This window comes from Patagioenas fasciata, chromosome 1, assembly GCF_037038585.1.
Source record: "Patagioenas fasciata isolate bPatFas1 chromosome 1, bPatFas1.hap1, whole genome shotgun sequence".
Classification (NCBI taxonomy): Eukaryota; Metazoa; Chordata; class Aves; order Columbiformes; family Columbidae; genus Patagioenas; species Patagioenas fasciata.
This window is the reverse complement of record NC_092520.1, coordinates 202,452,577-202,468,380: the sequence shown is the minus strand read 5'-3', so window position 1 is coordinate 202,468,380 and position 15,804 is coordinate 202,452,577. Positions and strand designations below refer to the sequence as shown.

Here is a 15,804-nt window from a genome sequence, read left to right as displayed (position 1 = left end):
TACCTCTAAAATATTCAGTTCTCAAGACACTGTGCCTCAATAAACACCAAGATGATGAAAGGAAATCGATTCCTTTAAGTATTTGTAGAATCAACAACTATTCTTCAAGCACCTATTACAATTTTCAGCATACAAGGGATTATGTCCAAAGACTGAAAATCCTGCCAATCTTCTTTCACAACGGAAAAGAGGGGGTTTAGCATCCTAAATCAACCAAGCCTAATAAACTTTCAAATACGTTTTCTGGAAAAAAGTTTCCTCAGAAGCAATTGCCAAAAAAATTAACTTTTATTTGAATTGGCATGGGATATTAAGCAACTACACATTTGAGAAAACTAAACACACCTGATAAAGCTAGTTATTTCTTGAAAGATTACATAAATTTGATATCGTTTCTAAGTGCAGACTCCTCATAACTTTTTCTCTTTTAAGAGATATGTACACCTCTTGAAATTACCTAAAATAACTACACTTATTCCTTCCCAATCAAATACCTCAGAAAGCATCGGATCACATTTCTTTATATATCTCAAATTTGCTTGACACCTGAACCGCTTGGTTTTACAACATTAACAGCAATTAGCCTAAGTCAAAAGTTAAGCTGTTGAGAATACAGCCAGTTTTTACTTCAAATAAAGCCCAGTGCGAAGGTTTCTGTACTGCTTAATATTTCTTCCCAATGTCTTTCTCATAACAAGCCATACGTGCATCAAGATTGAATTTGAGCTTTGTGAATGACACTGATATTCACTTTAAGCTAATGTAGTGATGGTATCAACGTGTAGCCCAATACTCACAAGGCCTTCTGATTCTAATGGAATCAATCAATATTTCAAGAGACATTTATATTTTATGACCAAGCAGACTAGCAAAGATTATAATCCTAAGAATACATGGTATTTCCTGCTGGATCTTAAAACTTTTATGTTTATCAATAATGAAATCTGCATGCTTAGCTTTGCTCTTTAAAACCTCTAAACACTATTACAAGCAACATCACAATAGTATTACAAATCCAAAAGATACCAGATACAGAGCTTGGTAAAGAAAAAACAAAATTGCTTCCTTGGTCTGCCTACTGACCAGGTTAAGAGTTTAACACCTTATTAAAATATTTTGTGTTAAAATACTAGCTAATATGTTTTATTAACATATACAGTCCCATATTCTTATAATAATATATTATTATATGTATCAATTTTAATATTAGGATAACAACATATAAATAATTTCTATACATGTAATATTGCTAATTTTTAAATATCTTTCAAAGTGCTTAATAATTAGTTTATTATTAAGTATAGAATTTCAGATATTCAATAAATCATTTCTTATTTTCTCAAAACAGGATTATTAAAAGTAATTTTAAACCCCATTTTATTCCTTACATGAACTGACCCCCATTGCAACAAAGGCAATCATCTAGTAGCTCAGAAGTATCATTATCTCTGTTGGAGTAGATTTCTACTTTTAGGATTGGATTTTTCAGGCTGTTTTTTGGTGGATGTCAAGGGTGGTGAGGATTTTTCAGTTTGGTTTATGTGGGCCAGACAAGCTAAGCTAAGACAAACTTGGCTAATAGACCACAGATGGAAATCACTATATATAATAGTTGTACCCTGTCTGCTAATAGCAAACAGTTTAGTAACTTTTAGTCAAATGGAGAAGAACAATGAAGGGACTAGAACTGTATATCCTAAGGTGCAGAGCTTTGGATTTATGATTGCTGAATTGTTACCTCTGATTACGAAAAGATTCTGTGATTCCTGTCCCGTCTCCCTCTTCAGCCCCAGAGCCAGAGCTGAAACCAACTATTTGGAGTAAAATAAAGCAATTTAAAACCTTGAGGCTTATTTATTTTTAACTGTTTTAATTGTCAACTAATGGCCTGCTAAAATTCTGCACTGGACTTACAGCCATTTCACTGAACAATAATTTAACCAAAGCTTACTTCAAAGATAACATCCCTTTCAGGGTACAATAATACATAATTAAACATTTATCAACTATATATTAAAAGTTTTTCTGTATCATTCATTACAGATTAATTCTTGGTAACTACAGTCAGCCCTATTTATTGCATTGAGTAATGGTTTACAGATTTCAGCATATCTACTAAAAACACAAAACGTCTTTTTTCATCGCACAATTAAGCATAAGGGAAAATTATATACATCAGAATAGTTAGAAACAGTTTGCATATTAAACTAAATGAGATTACAAGAGTAACCAACACCTACTCTAAGCCATTCCCTAGTGACATGAACTGGACACTAGAGGTAAATTTAGGTACCATTTCTTTGGCTTCATGGACTATAGAGCAACATCTAAAAAGCAGCACAAACTGAGATTCCATCTCTGTCATTAATCACAGTTAAGCATAATCCCTTAGGATAACATTTATTCATCTTCACATTCAAACTAAAGCCATCACAGAAGTACACAGGTTGGAACCTCTTGCAGTCACCTAGCCTAATTCCTGTGCAAAGCAGGTCCAGTCATAGCAGCTTGCTCAAGGACTTATCCAGTAGAGATCCCAGCATCTCCAAAGACTGGGCTTTCCATAGCTTCTCTGGGGTCCTGTCTCAATGTTTAGCAAACGTCACGTTAAACATTTTTATCCTTCTATCTAATCAGAATTCCCCACATTCCAACTTGTGTTAATAGTCTCTCTTGCAAACCCTGCCCACCTCTGAGAAGGGCCCAGCTCCATCCTCTCCATGGCTGCCAAAGCAGCAGTTGAGAGCAGCAAGCTCTGCGCTTTGCCCTCTCTCCTTCAGACAGAGCAAACCAAGATCTCTCAAACTCTTGGTACATCACATGGTTCAGCTCCATAACAGTATTGGTGGCCCTCCGCTGGAGGAATGTCACTGCCCAAAGCTGGACACAGCATCCGAGGTGCAGTCTCACATGAGCTAAACAGAGGCGAATAATCCCTTCCCTTGACCCGCTGCCTACACCATTGCTAATATAGCCCAAGTACTCACCCACTCTTAAGCAGTTAAGACCTCTGCAACATTTTATTTTTCTGACAATTATGTACTTACACAAAACAAAGCAGCCTCAAGACATAACTGTGAAAAGAAAACCACTCTGATAACTCCATTACTCGGTATAACTCCCTGAAGACCAGTGAAAATCCAGCAATTTTACCAGCATTGCACCTAGGCTTTTGAAACTGCACTGCCCTTACACCACTGACCATTTCCACTTCCCACAGCACACTTTCCTGGTGCCAGAACACTCATCTGGGTGGCTGAAAGATCAATCAGATCACTCAGGAAAATAAAATGTTAGTTTACAGTTTCACAAGGCATAATGAAACATTTCAAGAACTGACAGAGCGATTTCAATCCCTCCATTAGACAGGTTCAGCTGCTTAGAGATTCTCAGTCTTAAATTTTAACTTGCTTAGTCCCCTGACCAAATTCACCAGATCGAGTGCATGGAAGTCTGTGGGAAGGCAAAGCAGGCACTGGAGCCAGCAGCCAGGCAAAACGCAAGCTTGCTTTGTTCAGCCACAGCATCAGTTTCTGAGTGATGTTTTACACAAGATTCAGAAATTGGAGTTTTGTCTCACCAAAACAAGGAGCTGAAAGCAATCCCCCCTATTTGGTCAGATTACAGCCTGAGTACCAAATCCCAGCACTATGTGGAAGGAAACTCTTCTAAAAATACCGTTTTTCCTCAGTGCTTTCACAAGTAGCCAGTTCTGACACTTGTCAAGTTTTGGTACCTGAAGGTAGACCTTTTCGAACTGATGCAGTTTCAGCATCCAAAGTTTTAGGTAACAGAGCCATACAGCCCGATCATTTGGCAAAAATGGGTTTTGGTGACAGGGTCACCAGCACATGACAAAAATCCAGTGCCAAGAAGGAAACTGGGTGGTTTCAGGGTATTATATAATTTTTTTGTTTATTTCTTCCTTTATTAACTTGGCAAGCGTAATCTTGGACTAATGAGCTGTAAAACACTGAATATTGCATATCTTCAAGCAATGAAATTAGAACTCTAATTTTACCCTTTATAGCCGTGAGAGAGAAAACATCTCATTTGTTTTATTGTGCCCTTTAACAGCTGTACCCAAGGGACACCTGAAACAGCAGAAAGCTGCATTGGCAAAGTTAACTGATATGCAATCAGGTGCAGGATTCAGGTTCAATTCATTAAGTTCCATTCTGCCTTTCCCTACTACCATCCCCAAGAGAAGTAGCAACATAATTCTCTCCCGCAATATTATTAACTAATTTGTATAAAGTTCCCCATTTTAGCAGCAAGGCTTCTATAAGGATTGAAATAATTCACACATAGTTGCCAGACCAGAAACCAGACCAAAAACTGCACATCTGCTATCTGTAAAACTTGAAAGTATTATAAGAAATTAATGCAAAAGCTTAAGTTGCAAGCAATATGCTTGACTTTAAATGTCAGTTACTGTTACTGAGGCAGTATACACTCAGAGAGGTGAGTGATCAGATAGTGAAATTGTTTAAAGTAATTGTGAGGGGTCTCGGATTTTTTCAGAGGAAACATTATGATGTTTTTTTCCATAAAATCCATCAATTACAAATCTGAAGCAAGATCAGTATTCTGGCAAATACACATAAATCTAAGGATATTAACTAACAAAGCGCATTTATGTAAGAATTAGCTTGGTAGCTGCCTGGAACCAATGTAACAAACCATTCTAGAGAACAATTCAGACACCCGGCCACACCCTTTTATTGCAAGAGCCAGTGCAGCAGAAAAGTGTTGAAAACAAGCCAGACAAACCGCATCTGACATACGAATCTCAGCATTGCACTCGCCAGTGCACCCAGGAACGCAGCAGAGGTTTAATTTATTTTGCTTTCTACAGACTCAACCTGTGTGTAGCAGGATTTATCTGTTAACATTTCAGGCCTTAGAAAAGTATTTGTAGCATCTGCAAAACACAAGCTATCACTGGAAGTTGTAAAGCTCTGTCCATGCAATCTTACATCTCCAATAACAAGCTGGTGTAATACACTATCTGAAATCTTACAATTAAACTTAAAATAACTAAGAATTTATTATTGTATTTTTATAAGACAGCAATCAAGAGCTCCAATACACTAAAAGCAGAGTACCTCTATTGCGACAACAAACTACAAGTTTACATAATAAGGCGTCTGACCTTTTAAACGATGAAGTGCGTTACTAAATCATCCTCGTGTGAGGAGCTCAATTTCAGACAATAGAATGAGTCACATGAGTAAATATAGTATTTAGTAAACTTGCCTGAAGTAGGGTTGGAAGAGCTCAATTGCTTAACTCTATGCCTTACTTTTGAGAAACAACAAGACCTTTGAAATTCAGTAGACAGAGACATAAAATTAATACATTCAAAAATACATTAAAATGGAAAACAAAGAAACACAAAGAGCAAGTTCTCTGCTTACCCAACCTCTACCTACTCAAATGTCTTTTTCTTCTTTATGTATGAATATAAAGCTCTTCATGGGTTATGTATGTATGAATATAAAGCTCTTCATGGGTTTTTTTAGGGCATTCATACATCAATTTATTAATCCAAAAATTCTCCCCAAAATAACACTTTATTTTTGTCACTTTATAGGCAAGCCATATCAATTTGATCAATACTGACTGCAACTCTGGTTCTCTCTTGCCCCAGAGACAATGTTTTACTGCCAGATTGTGCTAAGTTTTGATCCCTCCCCACCTTCAATTTCAGTTACTTCTGTGAGGAATAAATAGATCCAAAAAGCATGGTAAATAGGACAACTTGACAACTCAGAAATCAAAATGTGAAACCGAAAGCGACCTGAACTAAAAGTTCACAGAGTTCAGTATTTTGCCTTCATAAGCAATCACATAACAGAAATGTATCAGAAAGGACAAAAAAATGTCTGGTACCCAGTAGCAGCTAGCATAGCTCTTCCTGTTCCCCAATTTGAAATCTTTGGTGCAAACAACAAATCCATGAGGAAAAATATTGTGCCATGTGAGAGATTTACATAAATAAATAGATAAAATCAAGGACATGGGTGAAAAAAACCCTTGGGGATACCAGTCTGATCCAAGGGAACCTCCAATAAATGGGGCCTAAGAAATAATGAAATTAGCACGAAGATTTTTTGAGATGCAACATTTCTGCAGTGCATCCATTTGCCTCCCAAAACAGACTCCACTTCCTCATACCAAAAGAAGAAAAGCCTGCTGATTTGTCAGAGCCCAGTCCACATATGGACTGCAATTAGATTTTGTTCATGCCATGGAAAACATCAACATCTGGTTTACACAAGATCTTATCCCTCCTGAAGACAGCCCAGTCTTTCATGAAGTAACAAGAGTCACCTCCCCAGAACTCCTCACCATAAAGGCAGCATGCAACTTCTGGCTGAGCAGACCTCTGTAAAAGCCTGCAGAGACTTGTAGCAGAAATGTTATTGGTACGAATGAAATAAATGGAAACGTGTGTGGAATAACTGGAAAAAAATGACAGAACAAGGGTTAAAAGAATGTCCTGTACTGATAATAAGCAATTCTGTTAGGAGAAGTGTCCTGGGAAAAGTAAAATTGAGGAATGGGTGATTTATACGAAAAACAGAAGGCTTGCCTTCTGTAAGGTCAGAGCACAGTGACTCAGCAGCAGATTCTGCCTTCCTAACATCAGGAGGATGAAAAGCTGGAGAATATCACATAGGGCATTCCTTTTCCTCTATCATCAACAGGAAAACAGACATGTAGTTAAAAAAAATATAGGGAGATAACAAACATCAACTTCACCCAAGATTTACAGAGACTTCAGACTCTTTCTTGCATCAAAGGACCATTTATACATAAAGCTGAATACCATAACAGATCTGTCCAAAGACTAGTTCATCATCATCAATAAAACAACCTCAAAGATGTGATAAGAATCTGACAGCCAGCATCTCTTGCACTGCACAAAAGAGGTCCTGGCCAGACCAAATATCCACACAACTTTTGTGCTTTTAAGTATTATCTGCACGAAGAAGGTAAAGCCAGCATCACTTTCCCCTTCCATAAGATCCTGCACTGGATTTTGTTTACACTAAATCTTCTACAAGTAATCCTTCAAATCTTTAAAAAAAAGTGACTGGACCTGCAATCAAGAAATAGTTCAAAACCACACTGTAATTCCACTGATACTTTTACAAAAATACTTTTTGTAAAGCTTGAATAAGAGAAGGGAGAGAGTACACAGTACAAAACCAAACAAAAACCTAATTAAATTCTAAATTGTTTTCAATTTCTTGTATATGTAATTGAATGATTTGTATAAATTAAGTCAGCAAAATTAATCTTGGTGCTTTTCCAACTATACCTTTAATTGTAAAACTCTCAAAGTATACCCATATTGTCTAATTCTAGAAATTAACTGTTGCTTAGCTACAAGTTAACCAGAATTTCTGTTTTGAAGAGTATTGCCATTATCCTCCTAAGGACAAGATGCATTCACTTAGGAACATGGCCATAGCCCCAAGGAAAATGATAACTCATAGAAACTTACTAAACCATGGAGGGCCAAGAAAATAAAATCATCATACCTTATTTATGTCTTAGTAAGGAAACATACCTCAAAATGTAGCAACGTCAAGAGGATATGATGATTTGAAATTGTCAAAATAATAAATTAGGAAGAGACATCAACATTTCTACATGCAAAGGTGAATCAAAAGATACAGTATCTGGTGGTACTGTAACTATGTATCTCCAAATGACATATTTTTCCTCCCCCCTGATTTTTTTCCATAATTAACTTCCAAAAAGCCCTAGCCTATCTCTTTTGGGTGTGGATTACACAGTTCCTTGTTATTGACAATAAATACATTTCAGTTCTTCCTTTCTACTTAAATACAAGGATTAATTTATATGCTATAGAAACAACATTCACCTGTAAATTAACATTCTAAAGAGTGAAAATTTTCTTTTCTGTTTTTTTCCATAGCACAAGAAGCCAAGGGAATGAGGAGTTTTCAACACAGACCACAAAGCTATTCTGTCTCATTAACTAAATATTCATTTACTTTTGGAAGAAAAGTTTCCACCTACTCACTCCCATACAATGCTAATCAATAATGCAATAGTATTTTATGTTTATTATACTTTACACATAAAACACAACAGGCCAACTTTTTTATTTTTTTAAGCCACCATAAAAACAAATAGAAAGCTTACCTTCTTCTGGTACCAAACTATAGCATCAGTTACTTTGGACGCCATTTATTCCACTGAATTCACACAGTCATTTTAGGCTGTTAACAGAAAAAGACAGAACTTTACTTCCACCTTCTCTATGAAGGCCAACATAGGGAATGTAGAAACACTCCCATTACCTGCAAAGCACTGAACAGCTATCCTTACTTCACACCATGCCTAATTACTATTTAAGTAATAGGATTTTCTCCTCTAAGTAAACAAAAAACTATGATACTGCTGCTACAGGACATCAGAAGCATCAGCTTTGGCCACCCTTCTCAGTAAAACACAGATGGCACAGAGATGATCTGTAATAGTCTCACAAGAACCTTATGAGAGTTAAATTACATGCAGCAATTTTTTTTTAATAAATTAAGTAACCTATAGGTATTACCACAGCACAGTATTCTGAAGTCCAGGAATAATTGCGTTATAAAATGCAAGAAAATTTCATACAGACAATTACTTATTTTTGGAGGAGACAAAAAGCAGTGCTAGATCAGTCCTGCAGTGGGGCCTGTAGCAATAGGACAAGAGGCAATGATTTTAAACTAAAAGAGGGAAGATTGAGACTAGATATAAGGAAGAAATTTGTTATGATGAGGGTGGTGAAACACTGGCCCAGGTTGCCCAGAGAGGTGACAGATGCCCCATTCCTGGAGACATTCAAGGCCAGGCTGGACGGGGCTGTGAGCAACCTGATCTGGTTGAAGATGTCCCTGCTCATGGCAGGGGGTTGGACGAGATGAGTTTTGAAGGCCCCTTCCAGCCTAAACTATTCTATGGTTCTATGATTTCTGATAAAAATATCACACTTATCATAACACTGTCAATATCAACAATATTGCACCTTAGATTTCTTCATTGGAAGAAAACAAAAATTATTCATCTGTAGGCAATTTTTATGGTGAAAGATTAAAGGTGATCCTTGTCTTTTAAAACAAAGGGAAAGACATTTGTTTACAGCATTTGCACAGATAAGAAAGGCAAAGAACAATACACTTTCCAACAAATGTGATGGAAACTGAAATTGTGCAATAGATTAAATTAGAAGTGTCTTTATGAAATGCATAAACACTAGAAGAACTTGTGAAACTTTACTATACATTGTTGATCACCAAAAATTTCACCTTTTTTTTAAAAAAAGCAGATACTGGATGACCTGATCATAACAGCTATTTGTACAAAAATCACAAATAGTCCCTCTAAAACCGCCCTATCAACACTACCATCTTCCAAGGCATTCCTCAGAAAGAAAAGATGACCCTTCAAAAGACTCGGTTCTGCACTGACACCTATTTATTGCCTTCAATGACTCATGTAAGGATGTGCTTGTATTTTACACAGTTCATTCCTTTAAAGACACTATATTTAGCAAGTTTAGATGTGTATCATATAGACCATAGTACAAACCTTCAACAGTACAAACATTTTACACCAGGTATCCAGAATTTCTAAGAAACATAATGCCATACATTTTCATGTTTCACAAAGCTTTTTCAAAAAAGAGACATCAAATACCCAAAAGGAGCTATATTTAAGATTTCTAACTCCAATATCCTCTATACATGTTCAGACAAAATTACAACACAATAGAAATAAATGTCTCTGAGAGAGCTCCAACAGTCATTAACATATTTTAGAAATATCAGGACACTGACTTTTGGTACAACTGAGTAAACAAACAGTGCAATTTTTCCACTGTTGATAATATCATTGTGTAAGTCACATCAAGTCAGTTAAAGCTGGCAGCCATGACTGTGTCAACATGTGTAATTGTTTCTGACCCATTGGTTTCTGATAATAGTAGCAGTTTTTCTAAGAGCAAGTACCAGATATTAAGAATTCATTGGCACAGTAAATAAAAAAATATTTCTATCACCTAAAGCATGGAGCCCAACGGAGACTTTGATGTAACTTGGTATATTCCATAGACCGACTACCCTTCTTTCTCACCCATACAAAGCTTAAAATAGGATGTGCTCTTGTTTGAAAACCTGTTTAAGTGAACTTAAATTTAAAATAATTTGCTACACCGGACTACAAACTCAAAGCCACATAAAACCCTTAGCCATACATAGTCTCCACATATAACGTGACCTACATAGCACACTCACAGCGAGAGCAGCTCACGGAGGTGCCAATGCAGGAGGGATGCCACACAGATTTGGATCACACTGGCACCCCTTGCCTTCCCCTTTTTTGTGACCTCATCTTGGAGGATCTTTAATTTCTTTGCATTTCTCTTAAACCAACATCCCCTCTTATATACAACATACTCTGCTTCCTACCACCATAATTACAGGATGAGAAAAGGGTTGGAAAAACTCATTATCAGCAGTACAGAATGAAACATTCAACCTGCACAGAAACCTTTCCCTCAATAGCTACATAACTTGAACTCTCTCTCTCTCTCCAATGACAATGATTTTTCAGGAAATGAACACTAAGTTGTGAATCCAAAACTTCCAGCTGTGTCAAATATGGCTAAAATTGGACAAGTCATTTTAAAGGCTGCACCTTTTTTGCAGTTCTCCAATTTACTCAAAAACCCTTTGCCTCAAGAAACAATTACATCACAAAACTATAAACCAATTATAATGAAGTACTTTTACTATTAATTTATTTTATTTCTATCAACATACCTGATATATAAATTACCCATGGTTTTCATATTTTTAAGAAACACTCTACATTAAATCCTTCACAGAGTCTATTTTGGTGGTGTTTAAAGCAAATTTGCATACACAAATGCAAAGATGACGCTTACAAAAGTAAATATGACAGAATAGTGGGATGCATGTCTCAAAAGACTCTAACCGAGTTTGGTGTGCTAAGTAAAAACACCTCTACAAGGAAATATCATATGCTTTCTTCAAAAGATATACAACAATTTCTGAGACAGTACAAAACTGAAAGGTAAAAAGGTTCATTTAGTTATTTCCAGACAGTGTTCCCGCTTAGAGGGTCTGGGATCTGTCTGTGGTTTGTTTTTTTGGTCAATTTAATTTTTTTTTGGAGACAGTATAATGAGTTCAATAGTCTTGGCCTGAAGGTAACTTATCTGATGAGAAATGGATGGTAGCAATTCAAGGCACTAAAGCTGCAGCCCTGGCTCTGACTCTGCATCTGCCCACAGCTCACTGAACACCTAGAGAGGAGACAAAGCATCACAGCAATGTCAGAGTTCTGCATATTCATTACAAGTTGATATGTTATTCAGCTGACAATTTGTACTGATGTTGATCCTGAAGTCAGACTGTACAAGCTGGGCTCTAAGGCACGACAGTACCAAATGGGTAAAGTGAATAAATCGAAAGTGCTGATGCACACCCACAAGCACCACAGAGCATGGCCTCTTGCTCTGCCTTTTTCTCCTCCCATCCTCTCTGGATCCAGCCATTTGTTTCATGTTCTCTCTCAAATACCAACATCTGGGACGGGGACCGACTTTAGCACTCAGTTGTATAAGGTCCTGTGCAGAGTAATTACAGCAAGATTAACTTAATCTTAACTGGTTGGAGACTTAAGAGCAATAAAAGAAACACTCCCAACTTCAGAGATTAGACAGAACATCCAAATATAAAAGCTTGAATGTCACAGGGTTGTTGTGATCAACAGAGCTGTTCATCACATTTCCATCAAACTCACAGTTAATACTACGAATAACAAGCAACATCTGTTTTTAATCAAAATTACGGTACTTCTTTAAAACTAAAAATAGATAACTACCTGGTTTTAATGATCCCTATCTAGAAGCAGGGTTTCTTAGCTATTTCTTTTCTATTTCAGAGCATAATCACATTCCATTTTAAGTAAGTACACACTACACTTCAAAATCAAATTAGCAGTTCCACAAAAGCCACAGAAATCTATACTTAGATGTCTTCAGGTAGTTAAATGCACACTCAAGCAATGCAGCACTTATTGTATAAGACAAGATTAGACACTACAACACGGATTTTAATAAATTCAAAGTAACTATATTTTAAAATTTTATTCATATCCACAGTGATTTTGTGACCCAAGTCAGACATAAATGCATACATTTCTAAATGACAGTCTACAGAAAATAAAATCTATTATGAACTCTGACAGAAGTTCAAAATAAAATCATGCTCCTCATAGTGACAAAGGGAAAAAAAGGACATTTTTTAGAAGAATATACAGGTCTAAGCAATGTCAACTAGCAAAAGGACATCATTAAAAACACAACACAAGCAAGGAAACATAGGCCAGTTGTTGCTTTCCTTGCCTGTAAACACTGTGAACCACTAAGTATTTCAAGGAACCTCCTTTCCTTTGTAACAATCCTAACCTGAATGGTCAGGATAGCATCCAGCTGCTGACTCAAGGCTTAAATGTCCTTCTCAGCTCATTATGATCACAAAATGATGAACTTGGTATGTTCACTAGACATCATTAGAAGTAAAATCGCAGAGCTATGGCATTTGGCTCAAATGTTTTTCAAAATGCCATCGATTATTATTACCTCCAGAAGCTTAATTTCCCTTAGCAAATTAAAGGCAGTTTTAAAAGTGTTACTGCATAAAGCCATGGGACTATCAGAACTTGGTTTCAACTGCTTTCCACAATGGAACTGTTTCACCATTATGTTAGATCCTCCATATTATAGTTTCACAATCACAGGCATAATTTCACTAAGATTTCCTGGTATGAAGAGTAAGAAGGGACAATGAATCAAAATAGGAAAACCTATGGCCTGAACTCCTAATTTTGTAGCAACATCTGTAACACACAAACTCACTTCAAAGTAAAACATTATACCTGCTCATACACTGCTAGAAAATAACTTTAATGAGGGAAAAAAACCCTCACTTTCCAGGTTCAACATCAAAACAGAAATTAACATTATCATCAAATTGTTGACATTATTTGATACTTTAAGCTAACTTTAAACGAGCTCAATAAACATCTTAGTCATATTAGGCATCCGCTGTTGACTGAAAAGCTGTTTCTGCCATGACGAAACAAACCAATGCACGTATGAACGCAATGCAGATACACCACTAAACTCAGAGTCATCCTTCCTGTGCTCAAATCCAGAGGAGCTCTGCCACTGCCACCGAGAACAGGATCAAACCCTTGAACCAGTGTTTCAAAAGACACACTCTTTCCACGTGCATTACAAATAAACCATTTACACTTCATTTTAAAAAGGAACATCAAACACTACATAATGCACTCAGTGTTCTGTTTAAGTACTTTATCTATGCATCGCTGTTGTCAAAGCAGCATTTCAGAATTGCAAATTGTATACAAGCAAATGAGAAACTTGTCACTCCCTGGTTCACACCTTTCAGTCAAAGTTTTATCACGTTTGTTTCAGCTAGCCTTAAGAAAATCTGAAGCAGCCAAAAGGAAGGCAAAAAACAAAATAAAATTAAAATATCAGACACTGATAACCTAGGGAACATGTCCAGCAGCCAGCATGAAAAGTACTCTTGCTGCCCAGCCAGCCAAGGCCCTCCCAAGTTCTTGCTTTGCAATCCAAGGCCATGATAGTTTGTAAATAAAGAGGAATTAACATTCTTGCTTTCCCAAAGAACAGCATGATACTCTGTAAATAAAAAGGAATTACCATACTTGCTTTCCCCAAAGAATACCGACAACTCTGCTAAATTTCGATATCATCATTCCTAAGACACTGCTCATGAAAAACAATGAATTCTCAAACCTTGTTCTTCATGCCATCTCAAAAAACAAACAAACAAACAAAACACCAAAACCCAACAACACTAGAAAACAACTACCCCCAAACAACTGGTGAAAAAAACCATTGAACATCCCTAAGTACCTGTTCGAGGAGTTTTGATGTTTGTTTAAGGAGATTATCAGGCCAACAATAGCAACAATAAAGTATGAATCAGACCTTATGCTGGCTGCTGTGTATCAAGCCCTGTTCCTATATACACAGACATACCAAACGTGATGTATCGTGACACGCAGGCGTCTGGTGGCATATCCATACCTACCTATGCCTCCAGTTAAGATGTCAATTACTGAAAAACAGATAATTTCTCAGGCCTCTGTATTTTGCACACAAACCACCGTATCTGATCCCATTTCTGCCACTGCATACACAATCTTCCTTATAAGCTCATGCCATTTATCCCTTACCATTCCAAGCAGAAAGCTCCCACAGTTGCAGCTGTAGCAAGAATCAGTTTTCAAATTCTGGTAGGAAGCAGACTCCACCTAACCATCTTCACTTCCACAGTAAAAACACAAATATCTGAAGGACAAACTAGCAAGGAAGTATCACAGAAAATGACTGTCCCCAAGGAATACTTGTTTTGCCAGTCAATTACACAACTGTCTGAAATAGTAACAAAATGTTGAGTATCAGGATTTCTGAGATTTATTTCAAGCTCTGGGAAAAGAACATTGCGTGCAGTTGTTGCAACTGCTGTAGTCATTTCTGGATTCTATGCCCTCAGCTTTAAGGTCTGTGCAAATTGCCTAATTTTGTTCCATAACTGTTTTCTGTTCATGGCTCCATTTGAAGTTATATCACACACTTTCCTAGTTACCTTGTAAAAACAGGGGGGAAGAACTCTGTACTGAGAATTCCAGAATTCTACACCTGTCATAATTTTCTCCTGAGTCTTTTGCAGCGGTTACTAACTAGCAAAAGGCTCGGAATATTTAAATGCATTATACTGTTTAAGGAAGTGAAAAAATTTCAAGGCCTTAAAGTGGACTATAATCAAGCTGATTTTGCATCTTATCTAAGAGACATTGATTCCCATCAATCCAAATGCAGTAATTGCTGCTAGCACACTAGATCTACAAGCCAAGACATTTCCAAAAATGCTGTGTCTTAAAAAAGACAAATAAAACACAGTATATGGTCAACCTCAAGTTCTGCTCTTTTTAATTCCTGGTCTTTATACTGAATACTACACACACAAATACATATCCCATTAAACATATTTACAAACATATAATGAGAAATCCCAGAAATACTGCACATATACATCTGCTCTCAGAACTGTAACAACTTTTTTAAGGAATAGAATTTCTATAAATATATTTTTTTCATTTATATATACACTCTTCTCAACAAACAGTCAAAGAAATATACAGTGGCCACCTTGAAATAAAATGCTATGCTCCTTTTCTCCTCTTTGTGATTCTAAACCCAACAGAAATTTCTTGCAACAATAAATCTTGCTCAGTGAAAATACTGACTTGGTATTTAGGAAGACGTGTTTATCTGTCACCAGGCAATGCACAGCAGAGTTGTGGCTTCTCGATGAGTACAGTCAGGAAGCTGAAAACCACTCCTAAATAACCAAGTTTGCATCATGTTCTACAAATAGTTATCCAGCAAGTTCTTGAAGCAGCTGAGGCATGAAGTGGCTGAGCTGTCAGAAAAAGCTGCAGTCTCTTGTAACAGACACTGTTCTATAGGAACATAGTAGAGAATGCTGAACCTTTATTTTTTAAAAAGTCTCTGGAGTGATCCAGAAAAGGAATTGCAGAGTAACAAGCCTTACATGTGTATCTGGCAAGATTTTCAAAACTATCATTAAAAATAGAACAACATTATACCTGAAAGGCTATCTGATAGGG

The 15,804-nt window shown here is 36.7% G+C and overlaps 1 protein-coding gene across 2 annotated transcripts in view; it reads right to left on the bottom strand.

The window, feature by feature from the left end:
* PHTF2 (putative homeodomain transcription factor 2) overlaps nt 1-15,804 on the bottom strand; it is a 68,004-nt gene that overhangs the window by 45,536 nt on the left and 6,664 nt on the right. For both annotated transcript variants that reach the window (XM_065844714.2, XM_071803460.1), the window contains exon 2: nt 8,185-8,261. In XM_065844714.2, the coding sequence (XP_065700786.2) occupies nt 8,185-8,229 (45 nt within the window). In that variant the 5' untranslated portion in view covers nt 8,230-8,261. The remainder of the gene's footprint in view (nt 1-8,184; nt 8,262-15,804) is intronic.